Source organism: Lissotriton vulgaris, chromosome 9 (genome assembly GCF_964263255.1).
Source record: "Lissotriton vulgaris chromosome 9, aLisVul1.2, whole genome shotgun sequence".
NCBI lineage: Eukaryota > Metazoa > Chordata > Amphibia > Caudata > Salamandridae > Lissotriton > Lissotriton vulgaris.
In genome coordinates this window covers 783,655,244-783,672,870 of record NC_141697.1, presented here as the reverse complement: position 1 = coordinate 783,672,870, position 17,627 = coordinate 783,655,244, and the positions used below count along the sequence as shown (strand labels likewise).

General features: G+C 48.1%; 1 protein-coding gene across 1 annotated transcript in view; it reads right to left on the bottom strand.

The window, feature by feature from the left end:
- The window catches only part of NAALADL1 (N-acetylated alpha-linked acidic dipeptidase like 1), a 274,450-nt gene that overhangs the window by 188,790 nt on the left and 68,033 nt on the right, over positions 1–17,627 (bottom strand). Inside the window, exon 3 of the mRNA XM_086938510.1 lies at positions 541–662. Within this exon, the coding sequence (XP_086794636.1) occupies positions 541–662 (122 nt within the window). The remainder of the gene's footprint in view (positions 1–540; positions 663–17,627) is intronic.

Genomic DNA, 17,627 nt, shown 5'->3' with positions numbered 1-17,627 from the left:
CGATGTAAAGTAGAAAACTACAGTATTTTGCATTCGTTTTTAGGTAGTAATTGAAAAGTAGACACCTCAGAGACCAGGTCTTGGTGTATGGATGAATTTTGAGTGTAGGGCGACCTGGGTTTCTTTTCCCTCTGTGCTCCTTATTGAATATACACCTTTTCAGGGGCCTGTCAGAAGGAGAAGCACCCCCACGGAAAATGTAGATGGCTAATGACAAATTAAGTCTATTGGATTCGGTTGCTGGCATGAAGGTATTTAGACATCTATTGCACCTCTATGGAGAAAACTCCAACTGATTCCAGTTACAACTCGGAAATTTTATGGTGTCTAATGGTGTTGATTTTTCACTTTTGGTACTTTTATTTAAGCGGTAGAGTCCAATGTCTAAAAACCCATATGCCACAGCTGAATCCAGCTGAAAATGCTTTTAACAGGTCAATCGGGCAAGTGGTGAGACTAGGGCAAGTTTGCCAAGAAACCATTTCTGGTGTTACATAATTGATTTTTTTGGGGTCCAGCTCAATGGCACTATAACTTTACCTTGGGGTTGCCTGGAGGAGAGTAGGCCGCGTAAGGCTGCACCACATCCGGATCTTGTTGGTCTTCGGTGTCTCCCTTCTCCGTGCGTCGGGAGGTGAAAGCGATAGATCCGTTGGACAAAACTGAAAAGGAAAGCATTACTCATGAGAACATAGGTGGGATATAACACTGCAGCTCATGGTTGAGCCTTCTTTTCATTTTAACCTCCATTTTGCAGTTGATCAATTTCTTGCTTTTGATTCCTGTTCGGCAAATCTTTCCTCATGGATTGGTGATTTTAGGCTGGAAGAGAATGTATCTGGTTCCTAGTAACTGAGGGCCCGACCCAATAATCAGTGGCCACAGACAAGCCTGAAATAAACTGCACAACTCTAATCCTCCAACCAGCAACTACCATGTTATAAGTGCCCCTTAAGTATCAACAGGGTACTGCTTTGATTATATTTATAAAACCAAACAATATCCCAGAGAAAGACCAAACTTAAGACTGCAGGAATCAGGCAGAGGGCATCTTGGACGGAGTGAAGGTTGGAAGAGCACTGACTTGCCGGATTACCTTTCTAACTAGGTGTGAAATGAAGTCATTTGACATGTAATGAGAGCTGTAAAATATGGGATAATAAGGGGTGCATGACAGGGTGCAAGCTACAGTTAGTTCACTAAACTGTAACTAGCGATTTTCAGGAGTTTTTTGTTTTTTAACCTTTAGTTCTAATTTAATTTAACACCTACTATAACTTAACTTTAATCTTTTTTTTCCCAGTGATTTTCAAGATGTTTTAATGCAAGATCTTATTATCATATCTAACTATAACATTACCATAGATATTATATATATATATATATATATATATATATATATATATATATATATATATATATATATATATATATATATATATATATATATATATATTGCGGCTTGAGGTACGTAGGCAGCACAATTTTAGAGGTACACAAAAGAATCCTCCAACATTTGAGAGCAGTAAAGAATGGAGACAGATCCTATCCTGTCGCACAACATTTTGAAAGGTTCCATAATAAGAATGTGCGAGGGCTAACATATTATGTGATAGATGCAGTAGAGAAGAACCCAAGGGGAGGGAATAGGGAAAAGAAACTGAGGAGACTTGAGTCATGATAACTTGTAGAATTGAATTCGAAACAGCCAGAAGGTTTGAACATGGAAGAAGATCTGTACACGCATCTGTAAGAATAAGTTCTTTCAGAAATTGCAGTTTAATTACGGAAACAAGATATGAATTGTTTTTAATCACACACTGTGGGGACTGGTGGTTGTAGGTTTTTTATCGCTAGAAATGTAATTGACAAATGCCCACTTGGGCTTGATTGAAGGAATGCTAGTCAGTGATGCCCCTGGGGCGTTACTCTGAGCAAAGGCAATGTAAAAAACGCAATAAGCAAATATTGTTTTGGATATGTGAGTATTGCATTTATATATACTATATATGTATTATAAAGTAATGTCATGTTAAACATTATGTTATAACTGGCAGAGGTGTTCTAAATGTCAACTCAATGCAGTGTTGAAGATAAAAACTACCAGTCTTTTTTCACATGCACTAATTTTGTAGTTTTGTTAATCACATGTGAAATGCAGTTAAATTACTGCAAATTTCAAATCTCCTTGTCAGTGAACAAGGGTGCAATGCACTCGAAATGCATTTGACAAGTGGCTAAGAATACATTTCTTTGAAACCGCACAAGGCTTCGTTTTCCTTCTGAAATAAGTAGGAGGTTGGAAAGAAAATATATGTAGATATACATATCCATTTGAAGCTGCTCGAAAAGTGAAGACGCCACACATGACGTAAGAATTCACCTCTTTATTCTTTAGCAGGCAGCAGCCCTGACGAAGATGACCTCCTAGCCCGTACTCTATCATCATCGCCAAACGTGTTTCAGGAGAATTTCCCTTGATCACTGGCTTTGGCTTATGGTGGAAAACAGCTTTCCAAATCGTTTGGCAATCGCGTTTTTGTTGGCATAGTCCCGCCCCTATGGGTGTGTGCATCAGTGCATCTTGGTAACACTAGTTTCAGGTAAGTAAAATCCATAGTGGAAAAAGCTATACCTTTTCCTTCACATGTTTAAAAATCCATTGGGTCGCTGTTATGGGCACATTTGATGTGCTGCTCAGCTTGTGCCTGCCAAGGGGGCTACGTCGTTCCTGGTGTGCCCCTAATGATGAGAACGCATGGACCGCTTCAGTCTGCAGTGAAGCGTTTTCGTGGCCAGAGCCAGCCACTACATAACCATTTGAAGCTGCTCGAAAAGTGAAGATACCACACACGTCGTAAGAATTCACCTCTTTATTCTTTAGCAGGCAGCAGCACAGGCACAGATGACCGCTCAGCGCGTACTCTGTCATCATCGCCATATGCGTTTTAGGAGTATTTTCCTTGATCACTGGCTTTGGCTTATGGTGGAAAACAGCTTTTCAAGTTGTTCTCGTCATCAGACGCAAACCAGGAACAACGTAGCCCCCTTGGCAGACATAAGCTGAGCAGCACATCAAATTTGCCCATAACAGCGACCCAACGGATTTTTAAACCTGTAGAGGGAAAGGTACACAACCAGAGAAGAAGGCCACTGTAGCAGGCTGGCTTAGTATATGGTTTCACACTTATTTAAGTGAGGCACCTTGCACTAATCCAAGCAAACCTTATGGTGGCTTTAGTGGTCTTTGATAACCATAGAAAGCTCTCAAAGAGGTAGCTGTGGAGAGCACCCTTCAGGCTTATCTTGAAGGAGTTTTAAGCAGCTTGTTTTACCAGTTCTAATCATGTAGTGTAGGTTAAATGGAAAAGAACCACTCAGTGCATATATAAAAATATGTCTATTTATTACACAACACTCACTAACACATTGGTATATCTCCTACCTGGAGATATAATCACAAATACACAATAATAAATCAATTGCAAATTTGTAAATGAGCACAAAACACAGTGGTCTCCAGGGGGAGACCAACCATATACTAAGAAAGCGGAATGCGAACTGTGACGGAAGTCGGGACTTGGACCTGGAGACTCGGAGGAGCTAAGAACACAAGAAACCACCCAAGGTAAATACCCAGGAACCCCACTCAGGCTGTGTGCAGAGTGGAAGTAGAGCTGCATGTCCAATATAAATCAATGGTGAAGTAGAGGTTGCAGTTTTTAAGAAGAAGGACCCTTCACAGTGGACCCTAAAGAAACCCAGTGGAAGACAGAAGGTTGGAGATTAACCCCACCTAAGGATATCCCAGGACCAGGATAGCTACACCAGGGAAGCTGGGTGCATAGGTGCAAAGTAACGTCGGTAACCGCTGTAGACCTCAATGAGGGACTTCAGAAAATATGCAGCTGGAGAAAACTATTCAAGAGTCTAGTGGATTTCAAGTGTGTATTCTTGAGTGAATAACCTGTAAACAGAGAGAACAGAGTCTATGCCACTTGGAGGTAGCCAGGAGTTACGGAAGAGCATGCCCACCGATGTTGGATGGTTCAGAAGTATTGACGGTGACCTTGTTGTTGTAGCTGTGAGGCCCAGGCGATGCTGAGGAAGACCAGTAGCTATGCACGAGTAGTCCCATGTCGGAAGTGAAGAACCCGGAGGTCGGTGTCAAGCAACCAGGGGAGTCCACTGAATCAGAAGACCCTGAAGGGGACCCACAGGCCAAAGGCACGGGAGTCACAAGAACACATTGAGCAGCTCACCAAGAAGAAAGGCCCACAGTGCAGAGGATGGGGTGAGGATGCTGTATTGGCAAAAAGACCTGCTGGAGGCTGGAGCTTCTTGTAGCTTTAGGATTTCTGGAGTGCAGAACCAACAAGCCTTGGGAATGGCAAGTCAATGCAGTGCACAGGGGTTTGGGCCCAGTGGTCCTGAAATCGGATACTGGCCTCAAAGTTGCAGAGAGGACGGGTCAGGCCTCAAGGGAGTTGCAGAACCACCACCTGTGTTGCTGAGCCTTTCGAAGTCCATGGGATGTCAGTAGCAGTAGATCAGTCAGCTTTGTTGTGGTGCCTGCAGATGCAAGGGAGTGACTCCTTCACTCCAGGGGAGATCTTATTGGTTATCCTTGATGCCCACAGGTCTTTTGAAGATCCTGGAAGAAGCTCAGACACACACCATGAAGAAGACTTGCAGAACAGCGAGACCAGGAGTAGCAGGAGTCTTCATTGATGAAGTCTTTGTCTTACTTTTATTTTTTTAGCCATGCATTTTCAAATACAATACAACATAACAAAATGCCATGTATTTCAATATCAGCATCTCATCACAAATAATTAATCTATCACATCATACAGGTTTACATTACAGATGGTGAGCGATTCACATCAAGGGAGGGACAACCCATCTCATATGGTCTAGTCTTTCTGCTGGTTCCATAGATATGTAGAGAGAGGTTCCCAGATATCGTTGGATGCTGAGGCATGAGGGGGCTCCTCAGCATAATATTACAATTGGTCCGTCAGGGCACCAGGTCAAGTATACAGCGTTTGTGTTTAGGGCTTCCTTTCCCTCCCCAGTGCATCAACACCCTTCTTTTGGCCAATAGCAGGGCAATCGGCATCAGTTTGCGGCAAATAGGTTGGATGCCTTTGGTCAAACAAAGGAGGCATACCGCCGGGTAACATTCCACCACCTCTCCCAACATTTTAGCTACTTTGTTCATAACCTGTATCCAGTAGTGGTGCACCTTCGAGCAGCTCCACGCCAGGTGCATAAAGTCAGCATCTAGTGCTCTACATCTAGCACAATTCGCATTCTTTCCGAGGCCATATCTGTTTAGTCAGAGTAGGGAATAATACATTTGGTGTAGGAATTTGAAATGTATAATCCTCAGGTTGCAGTTTTGTGTAAGTTTGCTGGTAAGTGTGCAGCATGTGTGCCAGTCTGCTGTTGTGATTGATGCAGGGAGTATTTCAATCCATTTAGTGTATGAGGTATCTTGTGTTGGAAGGGCATCTGTCTGGAATGTGTTATATAATCGTGTGACTATGTGCTTATGAGTGTCAGTCGAGAGAAGCAGCTGGAGCGCTCCTAGGGCATGTGGTTCTGCAGGGAACTGTGGATACAAATGGCAGAGCGCAGCTCTAAGCCTGCAGTATAGGAAGGTGAGTATGGGGGATTTATCTCACTCACAATGTAATCAGTCAGATTTATGAGCTTCCCTCCTTGGTATGCATCTCCCAGCGTGTATATCCCTGCAGCGCCTAGGATAGCCAGTGAGCCCGTTTCTGACTGAACTGAGATCCTCGGATGATGTGCAAGTGGTAAAGCTGGTGCCTAGATTGGTTCTACCTGTGCTCTTTGTTTCGAGGGCTTTCCAGACTTGCGTAGTACAGTGAATAGTGTTTATTTTGTCTATAATAACCCCCTTGCATTCATATGGAATCATAGCTCCAAGCGATACAGGATTTGCAGTATCAGCATTGACTGCAGTGTGTGGCAGATATTTTGGGGCTTGCAGCCAATAGTGCGCAAAGGGAGCCTCTGGGCATAGATAATAGTTTTAGGTCTGGTGCTATAAACCCTCTCCATGTGTAAGGTAGTGTTAAAGCACAAGTTACTTACTTGTGTAACAATATATCTGTAAGAGACATTAGTTAGTGATAGATTCCTTACCTTAGAATATCCGGAGGCGTCAGACTGGATCCGCAAAGTTTTCGTCAGCAGTACCCCTGCGCGTCGGTAGGCGCCGTCATACGGCTCTGCGACGTCGCTGGCGTCGTAGTCACCGAGGAGACGTAGCTGGAGCTACTTAGACCTGCCCACGTGTGCTGACATCAGTTCTGTACATGACTTTCCGCGCCAGGAACGCAGAGCCATGCAAGATACTGACCACTGGTGCATTGAAACAAGGGCCCTGAAAGAGATGACCTCAGCCCTAGAAATCAGTCCGCAGAACAGGGAGGATGGATGGGGCGGTAAGGAATCTACTCCAGCAATACCAACCCCGGTGGTGGGCTTTGGATAAAGATCACACCAGAAAGTGACATAAAACAGAGCGGTCAAAGAAGCCATCTCTCCGGACTTGAGTGTCAAGGCAATAATGCTTAGTAAAAGTGTGCAGCGAGGCCTACTTGGCTGCCTGACAGATGTCCTGCACGGGAACCCCACGTCCCAATGTAGCAGTAGCTGCAGTCACCCTGGTAGATCGGGCGTGCAATCCCACTGGAGGTTCCTTTTTAGCCAGAGAATAACAGGCTTTGATACACAAGACGATCCAGCGGGAGATAGTCCTCTTGTGTACAGCCCGGCCTTTTTTACGCCTACGTAGCCAACAAAGAGCTCGTCATCCACCCGGAACAATTGTGTGCGATTCAAGTAAAACAAAAGCGTATGTTTTGGGTCCAGATGGTGGATCCTCTCTTACTCTCTGGAAGGGTGCAGAGGTAGAAAGAAGGTGGGCAAGGTGATAGTTTGCCCGATGTGGAAGGCAGTGACCACCTTTGGCAAGAAAGAAGGGCGAGTGCGAAGCACAACCTTGTCCGGATGAACCGTCAGAAAGGGACGCTTAGGCTTACAGGAATGAGCCTGGAGCTCACTCACGCGCCTAGTGGAGGTGATGGCAACGAGGAAAGCAGTCTTCAAAGTCAACAAATGAACAGGACAGTTGTGAAGTGGCTCAAAAGGGTGTGCACATCAAAAAAGTAAGAACCAGATTCAAGTCCCACAGCGGCATCACAAAAGGAATAGGAGGGAAAAGGTGAGTAATATCTTTGAGAAATATATTAACAACAGGGGACTTGAAAAGAGAGGGCTGATCAGGGAGTCTGAGAAAGGCTGAAATTGCAGAAAGGTAGCCCTTAATAGTGCCCAGATCAGAGCCCTGCCAGACCAGAGGAAGAAGGAACAAAATGACCTCTGAAAGAGGGACAGAAAGGGGATCCAAAGCCTTTGCTGTGCACCATGCCACAAATTTGTTCCAGCTGCAGGCATATACCGATTTAGTGGATGGATGCCTGGCTGCCAGAATGACATTACAGACTTCAGGAGGCAAGTCAAATGGAATCAACTGATGCCGCTCAATCTCCATGCATGTAGGTGGAGCCTGAACAGGTTCGGTGTAGGACCGTCCCCTGCTGCTGCGACAGAAGATCCTCCTGAAGAGGCAGTCGGATCGGGGGATCCATGTTCATACTGAGTAGCTCGGGATACCAAACTCTTCAAGCCCAGTCCGGGGCCACAAGAATGACTTGGGCCCGGTTGAGCCTGATATTCTTCAGCACTCTGGGTAAAAGTAGTATAGGCGGAAAGGCATACAATAGACCGCAGCTCCACTCACGACAAAAAGCGTCGCTGAGCGAGTGCCGCTTTGAAAATTCCAACGCGCAGAACAGCTGACATTGCGCGTTTGCTTCGGTGGCGAATACATCTAACCAAGGCTCTCCACACTTTTGAACAAGACCTTGCGCCACCTTCGAGTGAAGACGCCCTTCGTGATCCATCAGGCATCGCGGCTGAGTCAGTCCGCACTGGCGTTCAAAGAACCTGCCAGGTGTTGAACCATCAACAAAATCCCTTGATGTTCCAGCCATGTCAAGAGGCATAGAGCCTCCTGACATAGGGTCCATGACCCCACCCCGCCTTGTTTGTTGCAATACCACATGGCGGTAGTGTTGTCTGTGAACACCTACACCACCTTCTCCTTGACAGAGGGAAGGAATGCCTTCAGTGCAAGAAGGATCGCCCACAGCTCCAGAAGGTTGATATGGAGCCAGGACTCCGGCGGCGACCAGAGGCCTCTGATCTCCTCCTCTCCCATGTGCCGCCCCATCCCAGGAGGGACGCATCCGTCACCACTGTGTGCTCCAGTTGGGGAAGGGAGAGGGATCTGCCGCTGACTTAATGATGATTTGTGAGCCACCACTGCAATTGTTGCGCAGTGCCCTTCGAGATATGGACGTAGTCGGACAAGTTCCCCTGATGCTGCGCCCACTGGAACTTCAGGTCCCACTGCAGAGCCCGCATATGCCATCTGGAATGGTTGGTGAGCAGGATGCAGCAGGCCATGAGGCCCAGGAGCCTCAAGGTCGTCCTGACCGAAATCAGGAGGTTAAACCCAAAACTGCGCCATGTCCAGAACCGCTCCGATGAAGAGGAGTTTCTAAAAGGAATCAGGTGCAACTTTGGCACGTTGATGGAGAACCCCAGCAAATGCAGGAGGTCGACCGTAGTCTGGAGGTGGGAGACGACTGTTTGGGGCGAGCCTGCCATCAACAACCAGTCGTCGAGATAGGGGAAGACTGAAACCCCTGATCTGCGCAGATGAGCCGTGACCACCTCCATCACTTTCTTGAACACAAGAGGGGCGCTTTTAACGCCAAAGGGGAGCACGATGAAATGAAAATGCTCCTGCCCTACCATAAATCGCAGGTAACGCTGGTGGGCCGGCAGGACAGGGATATGAAAATAAGCATCCTGCAGGTCCAGCGCTACCATCCAAGCTTGCGGGTCGAGGGCAGACAAGTGTGAGTATCTTGAACTTCTCCTTTCAGAGGAAGCAATTGAAGTTCCGAAGGTCTAAGATAGGACGCAGGCCTTTGTCCTTCTTGGGAACCAAGAAGTAGTGGGAGTAACAATCACAACCTACTTCCGGCGTCGGAACCCACTCGATGGCCCCATTGGCCAAGAGGGCCTCAACCTCCTGCTGGAGAAGTGCCAAGTGATCCCCTGACATGCAGTTAACTACGGTGGCATAGCTGGGGGTGTAGCCTAGAAGGGGAGGGAGTGACCCTTTCGGACAAGCTGCAGAACTCACCTGTCCGATGTGATGGTGCACCAGTGGTGGAGGTGATGGCGAATCCTACCACCCAATGGCATCTGGTGGGTCTGAAATACCGGAGTAGGAAGGTTTGGAGGCAGTGGCAGCAGGGGGGGTGGTGGACTGACCCGCACGCTGGCCCCGGGACCCGCCTCTGCTTGTCCCACGTCCACGGATATGCTAAGACTGTTGCTGCGCAAGCTTGTGGCTCTGAAACGAAAGTGCTTGGGCGCCCCTTCCTTGGCCACGAAAGGAGCGAAAAACAGAAGCGGAAGGAGTGAGTGTGACGGAAAGGCCTAAAGACTTGGCCGTAGCCCTTGAGTCCTTAAAACGTTCCAACGCGCAATCTGCCTTATAGCCAAACAGGCGAGTGCCATCAGAGGGCATGTCCATTAACGTGTTCTGGACATCCCCAGAAAAGTCAGTCGTCCTCAGCCAGGTGTGGCGGCTTAGCGCCACAGTCCTTGAAATCGCCCTCCTCAGCGAGTCAGCAGTGTCAAGACCACAACGGATGGTGAACTTGGCTGTGTCTCTCCACTCAGCAATAGCTTGGGAGATTATTGTCTGAGCCTCCACCGGACACTGAGGCAGCACTTGCGCAACCATATCCCACACAGAATGGGAATAAAGGTCCAGAAGACATGCGGTGTTCACAGACCGCAGTCCTGATCTGGCAGAAAAAAAATCTTCTTCCCAAACTGCTCCAGTTTCTTGGATTCCATGTTCGGAGGTGCGTAAGGGAACACGCTCCGGGACGCAGTTGCTTGGACAACCAAGCTCTTGGGGGTAGGGTGTTGAGAGAGGAAAACGGAGTCGCCCGGGGCCGGGCGATGGTGTCAGGCCACGTTCTTGTCCACAGGTGTCCCTGTGTTAGTTAGGCCTGGACCAGGTGCCCAAAAGAACGTCCAAGAGTGCATCATTAAAGGGCAGCAGCGGCTCCGTAGAAGACAACTCTGGCAGAATGTAAATGTAAATGTAAATGTGTTTCGATTTATATAGCGCAACACTTTAACCCAGGGGTCTCAAGGCGCTTGCTTAGGGAACCCGTCCTGGTATTCCCCTGTGAGATACCCCGGCCGGGTATCCACAAGGTGAAAGCCAGGCATCCCGCCGCGAGGGGCCGTAGTGGAGATTAAGCAAGCTATTGCCCAGAGTCGCAGAGTGTGACCCCGTGAGTCGAGTAGGCACCGGAGCGAGAATTATCGACTCCGTGGATTTTTGAGCCCGAGAGCCGCCGAGGTGGGGAAACGAACCCTGGTCCACGGCCGATCTCAGCTTCCGGGTCTGCCGCCTCTAACCACTGAGCCACGCTTCTCCACAAGCTTCTCCAGAAGCACCTCTGTCAGGAGGTTAGTCCTGACGGCCACAGTAGGGAGCTTGAGGTGGGGAGACTCGGCTGCCCTACGCAACACCATCGAGTATGAACCACCCTCCTCCGTATCCACGGTAGACAGAGACAGTGCGTCAGGTTCCGGAGCATAATCCTGGTCACCTGCATCCCCGTGATCCTCATCCCAGTCTGCGTCTAACTCACATTGAGCTCTGAGAGGGTCCTCAGACCTCTCCCAGTCATCCCCATCTTCCATAGTCTGCGGAACAGGTGGAACATACGGAAGTGGGTGGACAAAGGGAAAGAAATTCCCAAATGGCGTAGGAATCGGTGTAGGTCGACACCCTTCCGGCACCGGCTCCATGTTCTGGAGGAAGCCGGGGACGGCATCGGCCGGGTCTGCGGCCGACGCTAGCGGCGGCGGTGCTGCCAATGTCAGTGGAGGTCGCACAGGGCCAACCAACATGGATGGGGATCCATGCCTGGATCCATGGGGATCTCTCGGCATCGAGACCGGAGTCGTCGATGACGTCGGGCCGCCGACGTTGAAGACCGAGGACCCCCAACTGGCCCGAAGGCGCACTGGCGGGGCCGGAGGGTCCGAGGACACGTGCCATGGCTGACAGGAACTCCTGCAGCTGGGCTGGAGTCGCTGATTGACCCAAAAAGGGCAGGTAGGCCATCGGCAACTGCGGAGGCTCCACCTGAGACGCAGGGGCTGCACCACCTGCACCCTCAGCCAGGTTGCGCGACCGGCTAGGGTAAGGTAAAGAGCGACGGTGCTTCTTCGACTTATTGTTCTTCGCCTTACCTGACTCCGAGTGTAAAGACTTCGAATGGTGTTGATGGCTCCGTGGCCAGTCCCTCGAGCTCCCACGGGACCGGGACCTGGAACGGCGAGGAGCCAACTCCCGGGCCTCAAGCCATTTTCGGGACCGCTCCTGCAACGTTTTCGGGCCATGGCCCGGCAGTGGGGACACGACTCTGAGTTGTGGTCATGTCCCAGGCAGTAGAGAAACTCACTGTGCGGGTCCATCACCGACATCATGTGGGGACAGGCTGCACAAGACTTAAAACCGGGCATCCCTATGAACCTGGAGTTTAAGTACTCAAAAAACAGACCTGTGCGCACGCTCCACAATTTGCACAGGTGAAAAATGCTCAGCTCCCAACATTTCCTTGAGCATAGATTCCACATAATGTTCCAGTTTGCCCATGTTCATGGACCTGGAACTCCTGTGATGCGTAAGTTATTCCTCCTTGAGTGGGCCTCCAGGTCCTCATTTTTAGCTTGGATGATTGATAGAATTTTCTCCATGCCTAAACATTTTTCACCCACAGTTGGCAGTCCATCTTCCGCCGTAGAGATTCGCTGTTCCATCTCTTGGATACAGGCACCCTGCTTGTCTAGTTTACTTGCCATGTGGTCCATTCTCAAGTTCAGGGCATCTATTTTGCCATCTATGGACTGCAGACTCTTCTGCATTGCCAGTAGTGTTTTTTCCAAAGTGGAGCCATTCCCTTCCGCCATGTCCTGTGGTGGGTCTGACTGCATGTGGGTTTGAGTTTTAGTGAAGGGTCGCGTTTCGAAGAAAAGAGTCTCTGCCCTGTTGTGTTCCTCCTCAGGTCTAGTTTTCTAGTGGCCACTGCGCAATGCTCACTGCCAAACAGTCCCCCCCCCCCGGTATTGCCGTGTCAAATATGGTGAATACGGAAGGTAGGCTCAGGTCGCCAGCCTCGCGTCCCCACCCGCGTTGTACTTCAGCCATGCAGCCCACACCCACTTTCTTGGACTTCAAAGAGGGTCGACGTTTCACCGCAGCCGCGTTATCCTCGAGACCTGCTCAGGGCAGCTATTTGGATTTGGCGCCATAAGCCATTTGCATGCTTCCAGGCCTATTGCGTGACTCCAGCCCGCCTCCAATATCTATTCATGTGGTGCAAAGTCTCAGAGGCAGGGCCCCCTCCAGAGTTCGCCCCAGCCGCTGGGGTAGTCCGACCCACCACCCGCTCCGTCAAGCGCCGTCACCGGGGCGCAGCGCTCTGCTACAGTTCGCGGCCACCTTCGCAGCCTGATGAACGGCTCCACAGCACACATCTCTTGCGCTGTTCAATGCTCCATGCAATCCTTACTTTTGAGCCTCTGGCCAGTAGGCTTCGCAGCAGTGCCTCAGCAACCATTCCGGGGCTCCATGGGCGAGTCACGGGACTTTGTCATATTTAGGCCACAACCGCCATGTTGTTTAGATCTGGGCCGCATCTAAGTTGATTCTTCACTTCCTGTGCTCCGATTTCGCCACTGTGGCTCGTCGCAGTCTTCTCGCGTGTCTGTTTTATAACTGTTGTGTTTCTGAGTTATCGATTGCAGTTGTAATGCAGGATATTTGTTGGATTTATTGCCCCGGCCAGCGGAGCCACACTAGCCACACTAGAGCACGGGCATCTTGCTTTGGGCTCACCAGCGTCCCCCCCTTCCTTGATGCAGTTGTGGTTCCAGGCGAAGTCCAAGTGTCCAGATGGTCTAAGAGTGATGTGGTTTCAGTCTTGAGTCTTGTCCCACGACGAATCTGAAGAGCCACTGACAGGTAAGCCCTTAAGTACTCTAAGGGAAAGGTTGGAACAACTCAAGGGTCCCTCCCAGAAGAGGGACTGGACAGAAGGGAGAATACTTCCATGTCCTTTGTCTAGTTTGGCACCAGAGTGGGCGCCAAGGGCTCTCTGAACTGGTTCAAAATGGAGTAGGAGAAGGGCTAGTTGCCACACCCCCTCTCTGTCGTGAGTAACGACGCACTCTGCTAATGCTCCCATCAGCTCAGACCTTAACAGCATGGAGTCGAACAATACTAGGTAAATCGTACGCGGTATTGACTCGCAAAGCTGGTAACTATAGCATTTCTTACACTCTAAGCCCCAGCCTTGCAGTAGTGTAAGACTACAGGTATTTTCCGAATCACCTGGTCCTGATTAAATGCAGAGAGACCCGCTAGGGGCTAACAATGAAGCATGACATCATTCGGGGTGTGTGAGGGCACTTCCTCCAAAAGGAGGCTATTTATCAGACCTGAACACTCACTCTCTCTAAGGAACTGCACACCAATTTTGCATATCAAACTGGAGTATGCAAGGAGGGCACCAAATGTGCCCTTCAAAGCAGCCTGGTGGTGCAGGCAAGCACCCCCAGCCCAGTACACTAAGTCCTGTTCGGGAGGTGGCAACACCTCCCTGCAACAGGAAACCTATTGTTCTACCTTCCGCTGCTCGAGCTTTGCTCAGCAGCAGTAGGGCAGAATCGTGTCTGTGGTTGGCAGCAGCTTGCTGGAAGATCCTGAACGGCTGGTACCTGTAGTACTGGGGGTACCCCAAAGAAGTCCCCCATTACATGGAATCATACTTCCAATACTGGAATCGGTTTTGGGGTATGATTCCAACATGTTTAATACCAAATATGACAGGTTCTGTGGAGTTAATATATAGTTAGACATCTCGTTATGACTGATGTCCACTATATATGTATTAAAATGGCTGACCACACTTACAAAGCCTGGAGAATCGACTCCGTGGTTTGTAGGTGTGTCCTACTCATGCAGGGTCATCCTCACACTTATAAGTAAGTACCATGCCTTCAGGACTGAAAGACCTTCCATATGGGTGACTTATAGGTTTTAAGTGTATTGACCTCAGATATAAGGAAACGTATATCTGTTGTGAGGGTTGCAAGCACCAACTCACACAGACTGCAATGACAGGACTGTAGTCACAGGTTAAGTTGTCTCTCATAGGTGGGACAATAGATGCTACAGCTCATGGGAGACGCCTGGTGTACCTATGCCCTGGGTACCTTAGTACCCTATACTAGGGACTTACAAGTGCACACCAGTAGCCAATTGTAGATGTACAGAAGTACTTACCATGGTCAAATACAGGGAGAAAGCACAGTGACTGGGGTCCTGATTAGCAGGATCCCAGTCAGACTAGTCAAAAACATACTGACACCAAGCAAAAAGTGGGGGTAACCATGAACGCCGATCCTACTTTCCCACAGCCACCTCCTCCATTCAGTTGCTCAACCCTGACAGGGGTTTCTTTCTCCCCTAGGTGCTTCTCAGCATTTAACTCATTAGTTGTACCAGATCCCTGAAACCATCCAGGAAGCAACTCTACATTTCCCCCCATAGAGTGTACAGTTCTAGACTAAGGTTGGATCCATGCGTCTTTCACTCCTCCAGCCCTAAACATTATCCTACTCAGTTTTATTCCATGGCATTTCATTTTTATCAGAAGCTAAAAAGTGAAAGTAGTCAATATATTTTCAATTATTGTAAGTGTTCTTGGCATCAGTTTTGTGATTGAGGTTATCAATATTTTGGTTACTTTAAATTGACATAATGGCAGATTAGTTTACTTAGGGGAGGTGGTGTGACGTTTGGTTTTACTGACAGTATAAACCCAACTATATTACACAACATGCGGGCCAACATCAACCACTGTCCTGATTGGATTTTGCATACCCTAATGTCTTGACCAGCACAGGCCCTGTGTTTCAATTATGATCTGATCATGGCTCTATGCACACATAGTTCTGTCACTGCACTTTGACGCCAATACAAAGTAGTGCAATGTGCACACAGATATGCCAGTGCACTCCAACCATGCGGTGCGCATATCTTATGCACACACACAGTTCAACCAACGTACTTCAAACCTGACCTGTGCATATTGAGTCTTTGCACATCAAACTCTGCCAGTGTACCTCAACCGTGACCTACACATACACTGTGCATATACAACTCCCCACTGCACACCAACCCTGACATTCACATACCTTTTGGCAAATAGATGTTTGCCATTGCAAATTAACCCTGAGCAGCACTTATTCCGTAAATGCACAGCTCTGCCATGTACCTCGACCCTGAGCTGTATAATGCTTGTGAAAGCACAGCTCTGGCAGTGTATCTCAAACCTGAACTGCACATAACGATGAGCAAACACAGCTCTGTCAGTTTTTTCAGCCCAGACCTGTAGTTGCTATGTACGCACACACAGCTATGTCTTTGTATCCCAAGCATAATTTGAGCAAGCCCCTGTGCGCTCACAGCTCTGCCAGTGCATCCCAGTCCCGATATGCATGTATAATGTGCAAACAGCTCTGCTGATGCCCCTCAACCTTTATCTGCAGATACCCTGCACACAGAAAGCTCTATAGATGTACATCAATCAAGGCATGAACACACAACCAGCCCCACCAATGGAGCACACTCCTGACCTGTCTGCACCTTGTGCACACTAAACTCTGAAATGCATCTAATTTATGAGCTGTACATATCACGTGCACTGCCAGTGCACCTCAGCCTTGACCTGCAGGTACACTGTAATACACAGCTCTGGAAATGACCCAATCCCAAATGGAGATAATAAATGATCATACAGCTCTACCAGTGCACCTCAATACACACAAGGGACGAGAACACAGGTTTCTCAAAGCTTTTCACTGTGGACCTTAACTTGTTGTGTGCACACGTGGCTCTGCCCTTCTATGGCCAGGACCCTCTGGGGACCTAAGAATTACCTGGAGCCTCAAGGGAAATGAGGTTCAGACTGAGACTGAGACTATGAAGGTAAGAAGGAGCATCTGGAAACTAATGGTGGGCAGGAATACCCAGAAAATGCAGGTTAGAGCTCCTACTGACCGAGAGTGATCAGGAGCCCTAACCCCTTCACTGCGGCGGCAATTCCGCCGCAGTGCTAGGGGGTGGGGGGGTCGCAAACACGCAGACACGAACTGCATGACAGGACCCATCCCGTTGGTGGCTTGAGACCACACTCTTTAACACCACGTAATAAGGTTGCCTGCCCCCTTTTATGTCCTGATGAAGACCCCACAGCAAGGGCCCAACTAATCCCTGCATTATTCAGAGGGTCGAAACGTCGACAACCGCCCATTTGATTATCAACTTCACGCCACCAATTGTTTCATTCACTGTTCTATGTGAAGTATGATTCTTTAACTCAATTGTCATGAACCATTGGTCCACCATACTGTATATGATTCATAAATACAGTGTCTTTGATTCATTGATTTTACTGTCACTTATTCCTTTCCATTACCTTATCCTCGCCTGATCACCTACCACCACCTCCCCCCTTATCTTTTCCTGGGGCACTGTACAACCAATTGTATTTATTGATTTGTTCTTGTGTATATTCAATACACCCAGTCCCATTGTGAATAAAACAATGTGGACTCATTCAATGTGTCTTTAACTAATTGTTTGGATTTTTCATATCACCTCACACTCACACTGGGACCCCTCCCTCTTAGTATTCAATTCCCAGCAGCAACGCTCGGGCAGGGGGTGGGCTTTTTTCACCTCCAGCTGGGCAGAAGTTAAGGGAACATCAGGACTCCTTTTGTTTGAATATCCTGACTGGAGGTGCCTGGAATCTCACACATAAATGCAAATGCCACGGAGGGTATACAAAGGCACACAGCTTGCTATTTCTTCACAGGTACTTAAGAGAGGCATGTTTTGCCTTTGTTCAGTCCCTGTATCATCATCAATAAAACTTTATTCGGCCACATTATGGCCATAAAAGTACATTTACACAAGAGTAACCTAGAAATACAGTACGAATACATAGTGATAAATACAATTGTTTTAAAACAGTTACTTAGCTCTTATATATGTTTAGTGTATCATGATAAATCCTTATAGAATCAGCAAATACCTTGATGACAATTAATATTATACAAAATCAATACTAGGTTAAAAAGGATCATCATACAAGTTTAGAAGCATTTCTACCTTCAGGACTGAAAACCCAACCCATTTCTATGGCTAATGAAAGTTTTTCCCTCTGTGTAAAGCCCCTGCTAAACAAAATTCATGACCCCTTAACATATCAGGGGTAATGACAGCATTTGCAGATATATCAGGGGGGTCTTACTTGTGAAAAATAGCAATTTTGTAAAAGAGGTAA